Source organism: Rhinolophus ferrumequinum, chromosome 7 (assembly GCF_004115265.2).
Source record: "Rhinolophus ferrumequinum isolate MPI-CBG mRhiFer1 chromosome 7, mRhiFer1_v1.p, whole genome shotgun sequence".
In the NCBI taxonomy this organism is placed as follows: domain Eukaryota; kingdom Metazoa; phylum Chordata; class Mammalia; order Chiroptera; family Rhinolophidae; genus Rhinolophus; species Rhinolophus ferrumequinum.
Genome location: NC_046290.1, coordinates 63,774,309 through 63,791,322, shown reverse-complemented (window position 1 = coordinate 63,791,322; position 17,014 = coordinate 63,774,309). Strand labels below are relative to the sequence as shown.

Below are 17,014 nucleotides of genomic sequence, written 5' to 3'. Positions count from 1 at the left end.
TTGCTAGGAGAATTTTTCAACTTCTTAAGAGATGACTCAGGGTGCCAAATGGAGTGAGGCTGTTGTTAAAATGCAGATTCTTGGCCACTCACTAGACCTAATAAATACAGACTTTTGAAGGCTGAAGCCCAGGGACCTACAGTTTAACAAGATCCCCAGGGGGTTCTTATTAAAGTTTCAGAACTCCTGCCCTAGGGTATCACCAATCCAAAGCTAAAAATTACCTGTTACTACCAAATATTATAAAATGCTGAGCTTCTAACACAACTGTAATTGGCTATAGGAAACCAGCACTTCTTAGTGTTACAAGAATTCCAGCCACAGTTTGACTCTCTCACATTCAGGGGCATAACTCAACTGTGGCAAAGAGGCTATACAGGATCACTATAGAAATATGGCCCATCCTCTACAAGGCTGCTGGGAGCAGGCTCCCTTTCATCCCACCACGCACACAACAAGTACCATGATTGGTACGTTCCAAACTTAATCAAGGTCTTTCTCCTTCATCATCACAGTCTCTTGTCTTCTCTAAAGTAAAGATGATGTTAATTTGGGGTGACTCATAAAAACCAGTATACTTTCCCTTTACCAATATTTTAAAATTTTTCTTATATTGTTTTTTTTTTTCCAGTGTACTTATTGACTGATTGGCACAAAAACTAGTCATTTTGTTAGCTCAGATAGACCTATGAACAGTATTTCAAAACAGAATACTTGTCAGGAGGTCAAAGAAGTTCGCAAACATCGGGACAAATTATAGCCTATTTGAGTTTATAATCAATATATAGACTGAATGAAAATAGAAAACACTAAAATTGTTGAGAAATAATACATTTGTTTGGATAAGAAGATTGGAAAGGAAATTGATAAGAGTGCTATAGAGAACTTGTTTCTTTCTGCCAGAGATGTTTAAAGTTGATTCTACTATAAAGCTGCAATAATCATGATAATATGGTATGGTATTGGTGAAAGGATGGACACATGGATCAATAAAGAATAGAGAATCCAGAAATCGATCCACATAAATGCTGTGGTCAATTGATTTTTGACATAGGTGCAAAGGCAATTCAACGGCGAAAAGACCATCTTTTTAATAAATGGTGCAAATCCATACAAAAAAAAAGAAACTAAACACATCTCACACTTTACACAAAAATTAACTCAAAATGGTTCAGAGATCTAAATATAAATGTAAAACTACAAAACATTTAGACAAAGCACACAGGGACATTTTTTGTGACTTTGAGCTATTCAAAGAGTTCTTAAGATATAACACCAAAAGCACTATCCATTAAAAAAAATTGTTAAATTAGACTTCATCAAAATTAAGAACCTTTTTTGCTTTATAAAGCCAGGCACATTTTGCTCTGCAAAAGACACTTAAAAGAATTTTAAAAACAAGCCACAGACTGGAGGAAAATATTTGCAAATCACATTATCTGACAAATAACTTGTATCAGATTATATACAGAATTTTCAGATCTCAACAACACAAAAACAACCAAACTTTAAAAATGGACTAAAGATCTGAAGACACTGCAACAAAGAAGATGTAAGGAAGGCAAATAAACATATAAAAAGATACTCTACATCACTAGTAATTAGGGAAATTCAAATTAAAACCACAATGAGATACTAATATGCACCCTACAGAATGACTAAAATTAAAAACAGAAATTTGACAATATGAAGTGCTGGCAAAGAAACCCAAACTCTCCAATGCAAAAGGGTGCAGCCATTTTGGAAAACAGTGTGGCAGTTTATTATAATATTAAATATATACTTACTATATGCAGTTACTCCTGCACGTCGGTAATTGTCCAAGAGAAATAAGACTTATGTTCACCTACAAAATTATTTATGAATGTTTACAGCAGATTTACTCAGAATCACTGCAAAATGGATAAATGGCAATGTCCTTTAACTGGTGACTAAACAAAGTGTGGAACATCCATGTGATGAAATACTATTCAGCAATAGAAAACAAGCAAACTACAGAAACAGGCAACAACATGGATGAATCGCAGATGCATTACGCTTAGTGGAAGAAGCCAGACTGAGAAGGGTACCCACTGTATGATTCCATTTATGTGACATTCTGGAAAAGCAAAACTATAAGGATGGAAAACAGACCAGTGCTTGCCAGAGGTAAAGAATGGGGGGCGGGGGGGAAGGAGGGAAGGTCTGATAAAGGAACAGCATGAGGGAGTTTTTTAAGGGTAATAGAACTGTTTTGTTTGTCAAATATAAACAACAAAAAGTAAATTTTACTGTATGTAAATTAAAAATAAGTTTTAAAGAGTTTATTCTGAGCTCACACTGGAGTATTTTACAGTATACTTTCTGGGATAATTTTCATTGCAAACCAAAAAATGCCTTCAAATTTTCTATTTTTAAAGTAAATTTCCAATGCCATGTTTCTATTTTGGAAAATATTCCAAAACAACATTCAGTTGATCTATTCAAATCTATATGCTTAGAGTTAATGTGTAATAGGTTAATTTTAAAACTACAAGATAGAAACTTTTTAAAAGAAGATTCAGGAAACTGAAAAAAAGAAGCAAAAATACTAACCAAGTCAAAATCTACATAGGACAGACCTCGTTCTCCATGCAAAATACAAGGTTTGTCAACACTTGACAAAGCTAAATCATGCTGTTTGGCTTTCTATACTATTGAAGTTTAATCCAATCCTAACTCCAGTACCATTTTATGAGGGATCAGAGTCATAATAGATTATTAAGATTCCGGACTGCTGTTGTTTTTAAGAAATGTAAATGTCCCTGCTAGAGGCTAATACTGTGTTTTAAAACACGGAGCTATGATTGACATATAACATTGTATTATGTTTAAGGTGTACACCACATTGATTTGATACATTTATATTGCAATATGAGGTTAATACTCTTCTGCAGGTAAATCAAATCATGCGCTATACTTTTTATAATTTTTATGGTGGCGCAGTTGAGAAATACTGAAGAGAAACATCACAATTCAAATAACCAGAGTATTTAAATCACCTAAAATCATTGTACACTTTAGAGAAGTGATTTATCCACAGCAGGGGTTAGAGGGATGGAATCCTAAACAGCGAGCAGTTCTCCCCTTATGCTCAGTGAACGGCCCTGCTTCTGAGATCAGACTACAGATTATCAAACACCTTCTGTTGGTTGGTCATCGTTAAAATGAATTTCCTATAACAATTTGAAAGGGGCATTACCACTTGAAATACTACGCAATAATATCAGCCCTTGGAGATAAATGTATTCCTTTCCTTTTCCAGCTGTATAACATTCCCTAGGATTGAAATGAAATTTTAATCTATTTAGGATGGACGATAGTCAACATACACCCAGCAAACTTTACCCAGGAAGCGTGCGGCTACTATCAGTACCCATGATCCCTTACTCTTACATGCTTTTTTGCAAATACTCACTTAGGCTTCACACTGTTCGTTGTTTCCCCTGATAGTACCCTATTTCAACTCCCGAGTCTTCTCTGAACTTTGGTCTCCTGGCTAACTCTCTCCCCAATAAGCTCTTGTTACCACTACAATTCAAGTGCCTTCGGGCTCCCCCCCACCACTCCCGCAACTGCCTACAACATCTACTTTCTGTCATAAGATACCCAGGGAATGAGGTGAGCAAATCAACACATCTCCTAAGCAGCAGTTGTCAATTTACCCCCTTTTTCTCCCACTCCCAAACACATGGTTGAGGGCAAGTGAATGAGGATGATGTAACCATTGGGGAACATCTTGGAAATGTATACAGGAACACACACACACACCTCAGGCATAAGATACCCCTGTCAGTACCGTGGCCTCCCATAGCCACAATTCTACATGGGAAGGAGGTGTACAGTCTTCAGGATGGGCCTGGCTTGGAAATACTCTCCAGTTTTTTTCCCTTCTCCTCCTCTTTCCTTATAACCTCCCTCAGAAAACTGTCCAATTCCATGACTCCTAATAGTATCTCAATGGGACGTTAAGGCCTAAGAACCACATTTCCAAATGCCTGCCAAACATTTTCACTCAAAGGTTCTACCATGACGTCTAACCTGAACCAGCTCCGTCTCCTGATTTGCTTATTTCTTTTCATTTCAGTACTTATCTTCTAGTAAACCAAACTTGAAGCTAGTAATTTATGGTTCTTCATGCCCACTCACCTCTCATACCAAAGAAAGCTGCCAAATCAGTCACCTCTACCTTAGCAGAGCCTTTCAGATCCTCCTCCTCTTCGCCATTCCCATCATCAATAGCCCAGCACAGGCCTTACTACCTTTTGCCCGCTAACTCCACTTCCGCTTCTTTTCTCCCGCAGCTCCCCCACCCTCCAACCCATTCCCAGACTGCTATCACCTGGGCTGTCCTAACATATGGATTAGCTTATGCCACTTCATGGTCGGAAGCCTCCAAATGCTCCCCATGGCTCAAAGATAAAAGTCCATACCCCTCATCCCAATATTGAAAGCTCTCTTCACAATCTGTCCACACCCCATTTTTCTGTCTCCATCAGTCTCAACCACCTTCATATGCCCCCATATGCCAGTTAAACCAGATTACTGTCCTTCCGCCAAAACACCTTGTGATAGCAAACCACTGCTTATAAGATCCCTAAACTTAGAATGTTTCAGTAATTCCATTATCACAGCTACAAACCTTTGATGTTCCAATGCTACCTCTTCCATGAAACTTTTCCCAGTGCCCCGAGCTCAGTATGTTCTAGCAATTCAGAAATCCTACATCTCTGAATTAGGGCTCTATGGTACTTCCCATCTAATGTCCCTTAACCTCATGCCTTGTATCCACTATTAGACTATACTGTTTTGTTTCCAATTATGTAAATATTCTAAGCTGGAAGGGTCATGTTCGTTCTTCAATTTCCAAATCCAAAGCAACAGCATAAACTCCCAAATAGTAGGCTGTAACAGATGAAAAGATCAAAGATGTGATGATTGAATAATTGGATGATTGAAAACAAAACAGGACAGGGTGACTACAATTCTAATTCTCTAAGTAGAAACAGAGAAGTCTTCTGTGTCATATATTTATTCTCCATTTTTTGCCACAATGCGATGTTCTAGAAACCATGTTACAAAGTGAGTGGTATTTTCCCATGGGAATGATATGTTTGGGGACCAAAGATTCATAATCAAATAAATGATAGCTACGACATGAAATAAAAGCAAAGATATAACAACTGTAAACCCTTATAATTTAAAATTATAATATGAACATTTTAAAATGGAGACCTGTGACTGCGTACATTTGTTGTACCAAGGGTGCCAATATATCGTAAATTATGCCGCAGATAAAAATAGAATTAGCTTTCAAAAATCTAATTTGCTAATCTAATATGCTAACTATAACAAATCAATGTGGGATGGATCATTTTATTTGCCTTCTTACTATTTAATCAAATTGTTTGGTGTTTGTGAAGAGAAGGTAATTGAAAGAATGTAAGTGTTGCTTTCAAGACCAACAACAAAACTAACCCTCCACCTGTCTGAAAAAGTAGAACCAACCATTTTCTCTTTATTAATTTTACTGTAATATGTAACCTGACACATTCAGTATAATTCCTCAGAATTTAGAGCCGTGTTCAAAGATAGAATTGCTAAATTTGGGAAGGGAAATCTTAGGTTCTGACCAGGCTCTGTCACTTACCAACCAGGTGATACACATCCTCTCTGAGCTTCATTTACCTCAAAGGTAAAATGAGTATAAAACAATGGCTACCTCATAGAGTAGAAAGAAAATTCAGAAAGATAACATAACTTAATTGCTTTTAAACTGAAAAGCCCCATCAAGAATAAACTATTATTAATGATCAATATTGTTTGTGATGTTGACGGCATTTGGCCCACTATTAGCATGTTTAAAAGTGAAAAGCTAAACAGATATTTTGCCACCCGTCCCTGCCCCTGTATTCCTACCTCCTCAATTTATTCAGAAACACATGTGCTCCTTTTCAGTACAAAACAGCATGGAAACAGTAAGAGTGGTGAGGTCACTCTGTACTAACCTTCTCCTTCTCAGAGTTTATCTGCAACTTTTCAGGGCACTTTCCAGTATGCTGAGAAGCCATAAGAACAATTATCACGGAGAGAAAGAGACACTTTAGTCACTTTATTGTGCAATTCTGTGGATAGAACATTTTTCTCCATCAGTACAGAAGGAGGGAGTTTTTTTGGTGTGAAGGAGAACGGAGCCTGAGTCTTTTGCTTTCAAAGGTCATACAATTCCTAGAGACTGCTCCTCAAGTGGGGAAAGGCAGGAGACAAAGAGAGAAACAAGTCCAGAAAGGTACTAGTAAAGTCTGAGTTTAATCTCTCTCTTAGGAAGCCCGAGTTGTGTTTTCTGTTCATCTGAAAGAATGAGTCCTGCACACCTAGCCTCCTTACTCAGCCCCACCGAGAGTAAAGAGGGGATTTGATCTACGAATTTGTTTCTGTTTTGTTTGTTCATTTATTTTGTTGTTTAGGTTCCACATATAAGTGAGATCACATGGTATTTGTCTTTCTCTGTCTGACTTATTTCACTTAGCGTAATACCCTCTAGGTCCAACCATGTTGTTGCAACTGGTAAGATCTGTCTTTTCTTTATGGCAGAGTAGCATTCCATTGTGTATATGTACCACCTCTTCTTTATCCATTCATCTATCGATGGAACTTAGGTTGCTGCCTTATATTGGCTATCACAAATAATGCTGCAATATGGCTTTTTGAGATAGCGTTTTGGACTCATAGATAAAGAGAATAAATTGAGGGTCCCCAGACCGGAGGGGAGTTGGTGAAAAAGGTGAAAGGGATTGATAAGTTCAAGTTGCCAGTTATAAAAATAGTCACAGGGATGTAAAGTACAACATCAGGAATATAGTCAATGATATTGTAATAACTATGTATGGTGTCAGACGGGGACTAGACTTACTGAGGTGATCACTTCGTAAAGTATATAAAGGTCTGATCACTATGTTGGACACCTGAAACTAATATAATATTGTTTGTCAACTGTAATTGAAAAATAAACCGGAAAAAAAAAAGAAACCTAAAAAAAAAAAAAAAGAAGGGATTTGAACGGGAGGTAGGGGAATATCAGGGGGATAGGAGGTACTTTCCTTACTTCCAGATCACAATTTTGAAAAGAACCAGACTGTCCTAGGAGGAGGAAAGAAGTTTGGAGCTTAAGAGAGTGTAGAGGTGGAAGTCCAGGATGTCTTCCCCTAAGACTGGGAACGGGCAGAAGCTGCCAATCCCAGGGAGGGTCCAGCCTAAGCCCACTGTCCTTTCAGCTCCCCAGGAAAGTGCACATCTGGAGATGGAGGTTGGACCTGGTTCCCCAATGCTGTCAATCTCAGCAAAGTTCCCAGATGAGCTCTTCCTTTCAGGAAATCATGTAGACCATCATCATACATGTTTTGGTGCCCAGAAGTGGCTGGGGAGAGTTGCAGCCTTCCTTCTCATAATCCCCATCAGTGCCACCCTCAATCCCACCACCAAATAAATACACAGTCCGGGTAAAACCAGTATGTTTACTGTACAAACCCAGTTTCAATTCAGGTCGTTTGGTTCCTTCCTTCCCGATGGCACCCAATTCCAAACCCTTCCTAAAGGGAAATGCTTGCGCTTCTAATGGATATACCAGCAGTGATGGACACAAATCAGAGAGGCTTCCCCATCCATCCTAGGACTTTTGTAAGACCTGTGGATTTATTGTTCTACTATTCAACAAAATGGGGGGCTCAGCCAGCTTTATCGATGATGATGATGACGATGAATAATGCAATGCGACATTTCTTACACTTAGAGTGAAGTAAACCATCATACATGATACAATAATTGTTCAGCGTAAAATCTGTGTTTAGGCTGCAAATGTTTATGTCCCTCTGTAGGGACTTCACTTTTACTCCCTATAAACCTTTAGCGAAGTTCTTTTAAAACCTTCAAGCTCCTACTTCAGTTGTGTCCAAGGAAAGGAGGAGATTTTTGCACAGGACTGGGCCAAGTCTCAACAGGAGAACAGCGTGATGGTGGGGAGTCAAACACAATGGGGGCAGGAGGCATCAGACCTTCATCAGAACCTCAAGAGGAAAGAATTTCCACCTGAAAATTCTCCAGAGAGCCTCTCTGCTATAACTCTAAAGGGTTCTGTGTTCTCGTTTCATAACAGAAGCCATTGCCTTGTGTTAAGACATTAGTACAAACTTTTTTAATAAGTGGCTTTAAGAAATAACTGACAAAACTGTTAAGACAGGTATAAGAAAGAATGGCCTTTTGTACAGGAAATCACTAGAGGTTGAAAACTAGAAAGCTGTGGGCTAACTCAGGCCCAAAGACCTTCAATGTCCGCAAAAATGTTTATTGAAACTTTTAATTAGTCACCCAATAAAAATCAGAAAGCTCATGTGAAATTGTTATTTCCAGCTTTTCTCAAAAAATGAGAAGATTGCATCTTCACCTGGTAACAATCACCTGCACCAGAAAACCACCAAGCCCTTCAAACTCCCCCAGCTCACCTCAGTTCAGCACCTTTGGTCCCAATGGCACTGTGTCTGGCTTGCTTCACTGATTTGGGGTACCTAATGGTCCCTGAAGGCATCTGAATTCATGAGCTCAGCTGCAGAGAGAAGTAAGAAATGGTCACTAAGTATGACAACAGGACTGAGAGGTGGCTTAGCATTCGAACGCCCGCAAAGGCCTTGATGTCCACAGGTCCTCAACTGCACTGTGTGCTAAGACATCAGAGATGGAAGAGCCCCTGCATCGGGTGACTTCCTTTTTGCCTTCTCCTTGCACTGCATTACCATGTAAAACATATTTTTTCTCAGTTATTAAATCCAAATTATAGCTACTCAGTGTAAACAGTGATTAGAAGGACACTGAACCAGCTGATTCAGCCTCTGCCTCTCCTGGTTATAATAAGTTAGGCATTGTGAAAATGAATGAAGGAAACATTCAAATTGTTTGGAAGCTATGGAGGGAGAGCTCTCATGTACTACCTTGGCTATTTAATTTTTTAAGGTTGGTAGGCAATTGCTTTTCAATTAATGGTGTCTCAATTTTCTCATTCATAAAATGAATGGGTTCAGCTAGAATGATCATTAAGATAATTTTTAGCTGGCCTCTCCCCATGTATACCACCTGCACTTATCTAGAATCTACTCAGCCCTTGAGAGATGTTCAAGTTCTACCGCCTCCACAAAACCTTTCCAGAGTTCTTTCTTTAAATTTTTGAGCTTATCACCACTACCACCCAAATTAGCATTTATTAATTCTCTAATTGCTTTGCTTTCAGTATGTTAGTTCATATGCCATGTTTAAACAGAAAATTTCTTTAAATAAGAGACTATACTGTTTAATTTTTAAATCTCCACAGCATTTTATACTTAATTGTCATTCAATAATTATTTAAACTGAATAATGATACAGAAAACATCTATACAATGGCAAACTTCACAAAGAGCAACTTTCATCAGCCTCCTCAAAAGGAATTACTCTTACCAGTATCACAACTTGCCATCTGATTCAGGCAGGCATGTGTACTATGTAACACCACTATTAATAGATTACCATATTACTTTGTTTATGGTCATTGCTTCCTACTGTAGTCGCAAAGCTCAAAAGAGGAAAAAATACAGAAAAACCAGAACTCACTACAATAATTTATTCTCCACTGAAAGATTATATTACCTACTAAAATAAGGCATGAGAAAAATTTTTCTACAATTAAGAAAATCGATTACTAGAAAGTGGCTGCAGGTCACACATTTGAAAATTACAGTGAAAACCACTCTTGCTCCTCCCCCACCTCTGAGATGTCATCAGAGGTTCTGAGTAATAGGAGGTCAAGTTAAGATGCCATGTGGGCGGGGACTTACCCACCTTCACCAGAAAAGCTGTGGGATACAGGTTTTACTTGTTCTAGTCAGACTCCTCCCTCTCCCCATCCCCAACCTCTCCCCCTGCCCCCCCCCCGCAAAATAATTAAGGATTTAGTTACGTCAAAGTAAATACTTCCCTATCAAAATAAAGCAAACACACAAAAAATATAATTCAAGTATAAAATTAGATTTTTGGACTTTTTTGTGATTGCTTTAATTTCTCTATTCAATGAACTTAAGATAATTAATACTCTAGTAATTTAGTAAATTAAATTAACAAGTGTTAATCTTATCTTAACACTTAGCCACTTCTAGTGGATTGAAATTAAGTCAATTTAAATAATGCTCTTATGTGATGGAACTACACTTAATACAGGTGTTTCAACTTAATCCATTACTCTCTGGAAGGAGAATTAGTTCTGTAATTCATACTGTACACAGACGATGCTAGAGTCTGAGTCAAGAGGTAGTGTATCCATAGGCTGAGGTAGGAATTTATTTATCCAGTGCGCCTGGGGGCGAGGGGGATGGTAAATCATGAAAAACTCCCACTTGGACCTTTTTGGGAAATGTATCCAATTTAAAAAGATGGGAAATACTGATTAAATGCCTCTGGGTTTTTCTGGGGAATCCCTATAAAACGCAACAATGTTTTACAATCTGAGGGAAACAACAAGAGTCTCATTTTTTTAAAGTAACTTTTTAAAACTGCTTTGCAACAGTTGCAAGGCTTTCGATAGTTTGTTTCTATCTGGTGTTTCTGATCACCCAGTTAATTCAACCTCTGATGGGAATCCTGTCAGTCTATCCACACAGCCTCAAAAGGGCTCCAGATGAGGTTCCCTCCTTTAGCCACGCCCACACGCGGAGCACCGTGAGGAATGGAAACTATGCTGGGCCTCCCCACACCCTCACACCCCCGTCAATAGCTTAAACCCTAGCTAGGTTTTCCCACATCCCTATCGACTAAAATGGACAGAACTCAAACGGAACCAGAGAATGAGAGGTGTCGATGTTTCCCTTCATTTAGGCGGAGGCCAGTTTTACTCTCCCACGCTCCTTTAAAAGGAGATACCACTCCAACCAAGAGTGCCCCTCCAAGTCCCATAAAAAGGCACAACCCTGCCCCGTTGGCGAGCTGCAGAGAAATGGAATACGTTCCTATGGAATCACAAGCGGGCATGGCATGGGAAAGACTTTGAAGTTCAATTTCCCATAATTACTATACCCACTACACCGAAGGCATTTAAGCCTTAGGCATGGTGTTGTATTTAAAATGTTCCGCACAATCCAGCACAACTCCTAAAGCCTAGGGTCCTCACTAATTTCAAATTTAGTGTGAAAAGACGAAGAAGGGCATCTTCTCCAATTCCATCTGCTCAACAGCACTGAGTTTTGAGACACTCTCTAGTGACTCTACCAACCGCATCCTCCCTCACAGGCACACACCAATCTCCAGAAGTTTCCGCAGCCGTCGGGGGACCGAGTCCTTACTTGGCCACACATTTGGGGGGTCTCCCTCTCTCAGCTCAGGAAGAGGCTCTCCCCTGCTATCCCTCAAGGGGCAGGGCTGCGACTCCGGGTAACCAGACCAGGCAACTTGTACACCCAATTAGCAGGGGATCCCCCAAACCAGCCTGGCCAATCCCGGCTGGCGAGCCAAAACGACTAGACGTGACGTAAGATATGATTAACTTGGCGCGTCACCTAGACGTCAGCCTCTCACCTCTCGGACGTCCCGTCCGTCCTGAGAGCAAAACTCCGGCGACTTTGGGCTCCGCCCCCGTGAGAGTGGATGGCAGCCAATGAGGGAGGTTCTGAGGCGAATGGGGCCAATGAGACGAGCTCGGGGCGGGGCGCGGGGCAGGAGGGTGGGGCGGGTGGCGGCGGTGGCAGCCCGAGGTCTGCTGCGCGCAGTATATGACAGTACGTCAGCAGCGGGATGGCCGTAGCTGTGGCGGCGGCTGCAGAAGCCCGAGCAGCCGCGGCCGCAGAGGAGGCTAGTGCCCGAGCGGCGTCGGCGGCGGCACCCCGGGGAGTTTAAGATGGCGGCGGGGGGGGCGGCGGGCCTGCGGGAAGAGCAGCGCTACGGGCTGTCTTGCGGACGCCTGGGGCAGGACAACATCACCGTACTGCATGTTAAGCTCACCGAGACGGCGATCCGAGCGCTCGAGACCTACCAGAGCCACAAGGTGAGCGGCCCGGCCGGCCAACCCGCCGGGCTCGGGGAGGGAGAACGCGCCCCTTGCCGCCCGGCCGCACCTTCCCTGCCCCCGGCACCCAGCGCGGGGCTGGCGGCGTCGTGGCTCGCCGCCGCTGCCGTCAGCGCCCGGCGGCAGGGCCCGGAGGGTCGCGGACGCCGCCGTCCCGGGCCAGCTCGGCACTGAGGCGTGGGGAGGCGGGCGGGCGGGCGGCCCCTGGCGGCGGGGCCGAGGCAGCCGCAGCCCTATCTCGGCGGCGCCGCAGCTGCGGGACTTTCCGACGGCGCCCGCGGGTTTCCTGGCATTTTCTGTCCCAAAGAGGGAGAGGTACCACGGAGACGAGTGTGATGAGTTAACGACGCTGCTCCCCCCGCGGCGGGGGCGGGGGCGGGGGCTGTGCAGCTAACCGATAACGAACCCGAAGGACCCCTGGCACAAGTCGTCCGCGTTTTGGGAATCACACATAGGCACCGTGGACCCGCAGAGACGGAGACACAGGCGCTCCGCGTATGGAGGCGGAACACATCTTGTACTCGCAGGGACGTGGGGACATAGGCGCTCCGTGTATGGCGGGGCACACCGTGTACTAGCAAAGGCTGGGACACAGGCGCTCCGCGTACAAGGGGGGAGGAGCACACACCTTGCACTCCCAGGGACTCGGGGACACAGGCGCTTCGCGCTCCGAGACGCACCAACACCGCGTACCGGGGAGCCACACACCCAGAGCTCTCCCGGGGGGCAAGACATCGGTTACTGGGGAAAGAGATTCGTGGAGGAAAGACGCGCGGCGTCTCGGGTGGATCCACGGACGTAGAGACCTGGAGCGAGCGTGGGGGGAGGATACACTGCATCCCGGGCAGAGACTCCGGTCTCTCACCCGGCACCGCGTTCCGGAGAGAGACCCACGGACTCACAACTCGAGTACTGCGAAGGCTCCTGTGGGACGCACGTACGCCACAATTGGAGTACAAACTCGGGAACGCGTTCTCACGTTGAAAAAATGAGGGAAGGAGGGGGAGAGGAAAGGGGCGAGGGAGACCGAGAGAGGAGACACAGCAACCAGGGTGCATGGGGAAGCCGTTTATGGACATGTAGGACTGTGTGTGGATGAGGAAGACAGGAGTGGACACATTGTGGAAGGGGAGGGATATACCATATGAGGAGGGGTAACATTTACTCTAAGACAGTTGGAAAGAAACCCACAGGGCATCCTGACATAGCCCAGTCCATACCAAGGAAACACGCTCCAATTAACTGATCTCATAAAACAGGCACAGAGGGACACCCAGATGCAGACTCACTTATTCAGATAAAAATGGAGATTTAACATCTGTTGAGCTCCCACTAGCGCCAGGCGCTTTAAATGCATAGGAGGAAGACAGCGTTGGAGGCAGAGTCACTGGAGAGGTGTGAATCCTGGTTCTCCCGGAACGTGTGAACCTGGGCTAAGGGAGACTCGCCTGCAGAGAGGCCTCCTACACAAACATGCACACAGGGAGGCACACAATTGTGCACAGCATGGGCAGTACGTGAATTCACATGATAGTGTAACGTGTAAACATCAGGAGAGACTCCTAGAGGTGAGCCTGCTCTCAGGGGGGCACTCATAGAAGTGAGGAGACACCTGGATGTACATTTCAGGGCACAAGTATTACCCAGCAGAAAAGCCTATGATGAGAAACACTCAGACTTGGGGGGCAGGAGAGGGATAGGAGGGGTGTGCATGCACAGGGAGAAAGATTTTTCTATGTACCATGAAATCCCAAGGAAAAAGTCTCATGATGAAATGGCTCAGAGGTCTGCACACCCAGCAACAGGAATGCAGCGAGATACAAGAAATATAAAACTGCTCGTGTCAGTAGCTACTCCCAGACAGGTGCACCTGCAGGGAAGAGACGGGCACCGGCATGGAGTGGGTGTTCCAACTGGGGGAAGTCAGATAGGCAGGCAGAGGTACAGAGCCAGACGAGAGAGAAACTCAGCGCTGCATGATGTAGAGATTGGCTTGCCTTTTCCAAAAGGAGAAGGTGGGAAGGAATGGCAGTGGGAAGAAGGTAGGTCAGGACATGTAAAGAGAAAAACACAGGAGCTGGAGAGGAAGAAACCCAGCAGGAAGAAGCCAACCTCCAGTCAAAAACAGACCCAGGGAGCAGAGAGAGACCGACACAGGGTAGAGAGACATCTCTGGGGACAATAGGTCAACCAGCCACCTTGGGAGAACAACAGGCAAACTGTAAGGTTGATTACAGTGAGAGTGACAGACACTGTATACTTGGCAGGGTTTAGGTGTGTGAGGAGGCCCACGGGGAAGGGATGGTCCCCAGGGAGAGTGAGGTGACAGGCCCCCAGAGCTCCGCTGATGTGTAGGACCCACTGGGGCCAGGAAGGGAGTGCTGTTTGTTTTCTTACGTTCATTCCTACCTCCTACACATTAGTGTTTACACGATTGGCATTAAGATTGGAGTCTTTTGACTCCAAAAACCCCCACATTTATATACCACTGTCTTCTAGGAGCCAGGAGACCAAAAATTCTTTCCCGATCCACCACTTAGTTCTTGATTTTTATTTTTAATAGTCAAAGGTACTGAAGCCAGTGGCTTTGCTCCTGACTGCTACTATTTCCTGTTAATATCATTATCTCGTTCCATCTCTGCATGCAAATTAATGGCTGTAGTCAATCTGTACAGAGGCAAAGAAAGGAAAAGGAGACAACTTTTCCAGGCCCCTCCACCTTTTTGATTGTGGAGCCAGGTAGCTTGAGTTAGTCCTAGGATTCCTTTTCTCCTGAAAAGCTAGTGGTAGAAGCAGTGGTGTGCAGAGAGAGGGCGAAGAAACAAGCTGACTTGGTATTTGCAGTCGGACACTGCCTTGTTTCTGACTTAACCAGTTCCTGTCCCCAGGCCTGTCACTTCAGCCACTAAAACATTTTTTAAGGGACTTGGAAAAGCAGTAATTGGGTTGAGAATGTTAACCCCAAATGATTGAAAAGTTGGTACTTCAGAATCCTCTGGTGGGTTCAGGTAAGCCTCCTGCGAAAGTATCCTCAGTACCCCTCTTCTGGCTCTGGCCAGACCAGGGCTCCCCCGTCTGCACAGTAAGTTATCTGCGTTAGGCATTAGGCTGAGCTTTTATCCTTCACTAGAAGGGTACTTTGTTGGTCTTACCCCTTTCACCCTTATCAGAAGTAGAGCTTGGTAACTCCATTTTAGCCACTGTTTAGAACTATGTTGGCATGTGTTGGCTAATTGAGAAGAAGTTTCTGGTGGTCAAGCCTATTCTCTGGGGGACAAAAATGACTTTAAATTTCTCACATAAAACTGCCCCCACCATTCCTGTGCTCAGATAGGAAGGTGCTTAATGCTTGACAAGTGACCTCCAAATGGCTTTGACATGTGCAAGATTATGACTATTACTTGTCCTCTTCTAATGATTTTCTAAGAGCCAGAAATTTCAACAGGTTAATTTCTTAAATTAAACGTCAGTTATTTTTACCCAAATTATTTTGTCCATTGGATTTTTTCCTTCTAAATCCACTTGACCTAAGGCTTCAGGGAAGTAAATTTAGGAATTTTAGGAAACTGTGATTTTGGCAAAATACAGAAGTTCTTTAGATATAATTGAGCAAGTATATGAAATTATTAGGGTTCATGAAAACAGAATCTTTCATTGGAAACGACAAACAGAACTAATTGAATTTTATTCAAGTTTTCAATTTTTAGAGAAGAAATGAAGAATGCTAACTTGGGAACCTTTCTAAAAAGGGATGGGGGTACGGGAGAGACATTGTGAATTCAGGAATGGGAGTTGTAGTTGGAGTAAATATCTCCTAAAAGTTGTTTTTCCACTGAATTTGAATACAGACATAGTTCCAAATTGATTGTATATTAAAAAATGTTAAGTAGAACATTATTTTCATAGTTTGCAGAATAAATTTAGACATACTAATATAGACATCTAGGATATATTGCAAAGCTACTTTTTTTTTTTTACTGTAGGTTACTTTGAATGAGGGGACAAGTTAGTAAATAAAATCACAAATTACAACTTTATAGTCATTCTAAATTGATGTCTGTGATTGTGTGGTCCATATAAGCTCTACATATTTTAAGTGAGTATATTTTACTGTAATTACATATTTCTCCCAAATGTATCCTAAAACTATATTTAAAATTAAAACCCCAAATTCTAAAATATGTCTTCGCTAATTTTTTCAGTAATGTAGCTGGCTTTATTTTGACATTTGAGTAACTCATTTGTAGTAACAAAAACCTTGTTAAAGTACTGTTTTCAGATTCTGTCATTGCTGGTCCTATCAATTTATTTTTAAAAATGTTTATTCAGAGTTTCAAAGGTGGTGACTCAAATAATATCATATTTACCAAACTAGTACATAGAAAGTCTTGAATAGATGCACTTGGGGGCAGGAGCCTAGCCATTCATTCTCTATGTCTGAAGCTCAGAAAGCAGATGCATTTAAGAAGGATTCTGTTAACACATTCTCTTGATAACTGTAATTATTTGCTTAATTTTCCTGCCTTGATTTGTGTCTTCTAGAAAAATAATAGTGTTTCAAAAGTTTGTACAAATATACTTAAATTTAATTTTGCATGAGGAACTCAGTCTCTCTGTTTTACCAGATACTCTTCTTTCCCATCAAAACATAGTCTTATTTAAACTTCTAGTCACTGTTCTTCACAGTAGTTCCCTTTAATGTGTTACTTGATCCTCTAAAATCACTGATCCCACAGGTCATGGGGTAGGTGTGATTTCCTCTCCGGAGCCTGTCGTTCTGTTAGGAGAACTTTTAAGTTTAATTTCATTAATTGTGGTTTAAGGCACAGAAAAGACTGATACCTTACTTTTTCCTTATCTCTTCCTTTTTCTGCCTGCCCGCAAACAATTTTGAGTGTGTGTGTTTTCAGTAATCTACCT

The 17,014-nt window shown here is 42.4% G+C and overlaps 1 protein-coding gene across 1 annotated transcript in view; it reads left to right on the top strand.

The window, feature by feature from the left end:
• Window positions 1-11,572: 11,572 nt before the first annotated feature.
• The window catches only part of ELL2 (elongation factor for RNA polymerase II 2), a 68,886-nt gene continuing 63,444 nt past the window's right edge, over window positions 11,573-17,014 (top strand). Inside the window, exon 1 of the mRNA XM_033110197.1 lies at window positions 11,573-12,073. Coding sequence (XP_032966088.1) covers window positions 11,927-12,073 — 147 coding nt within the window. The 5' untranslated portion in view covers window positions 11,573-11,926. The remainder of the gene's footprint in view (window positions 12,074-17,014) is intronic.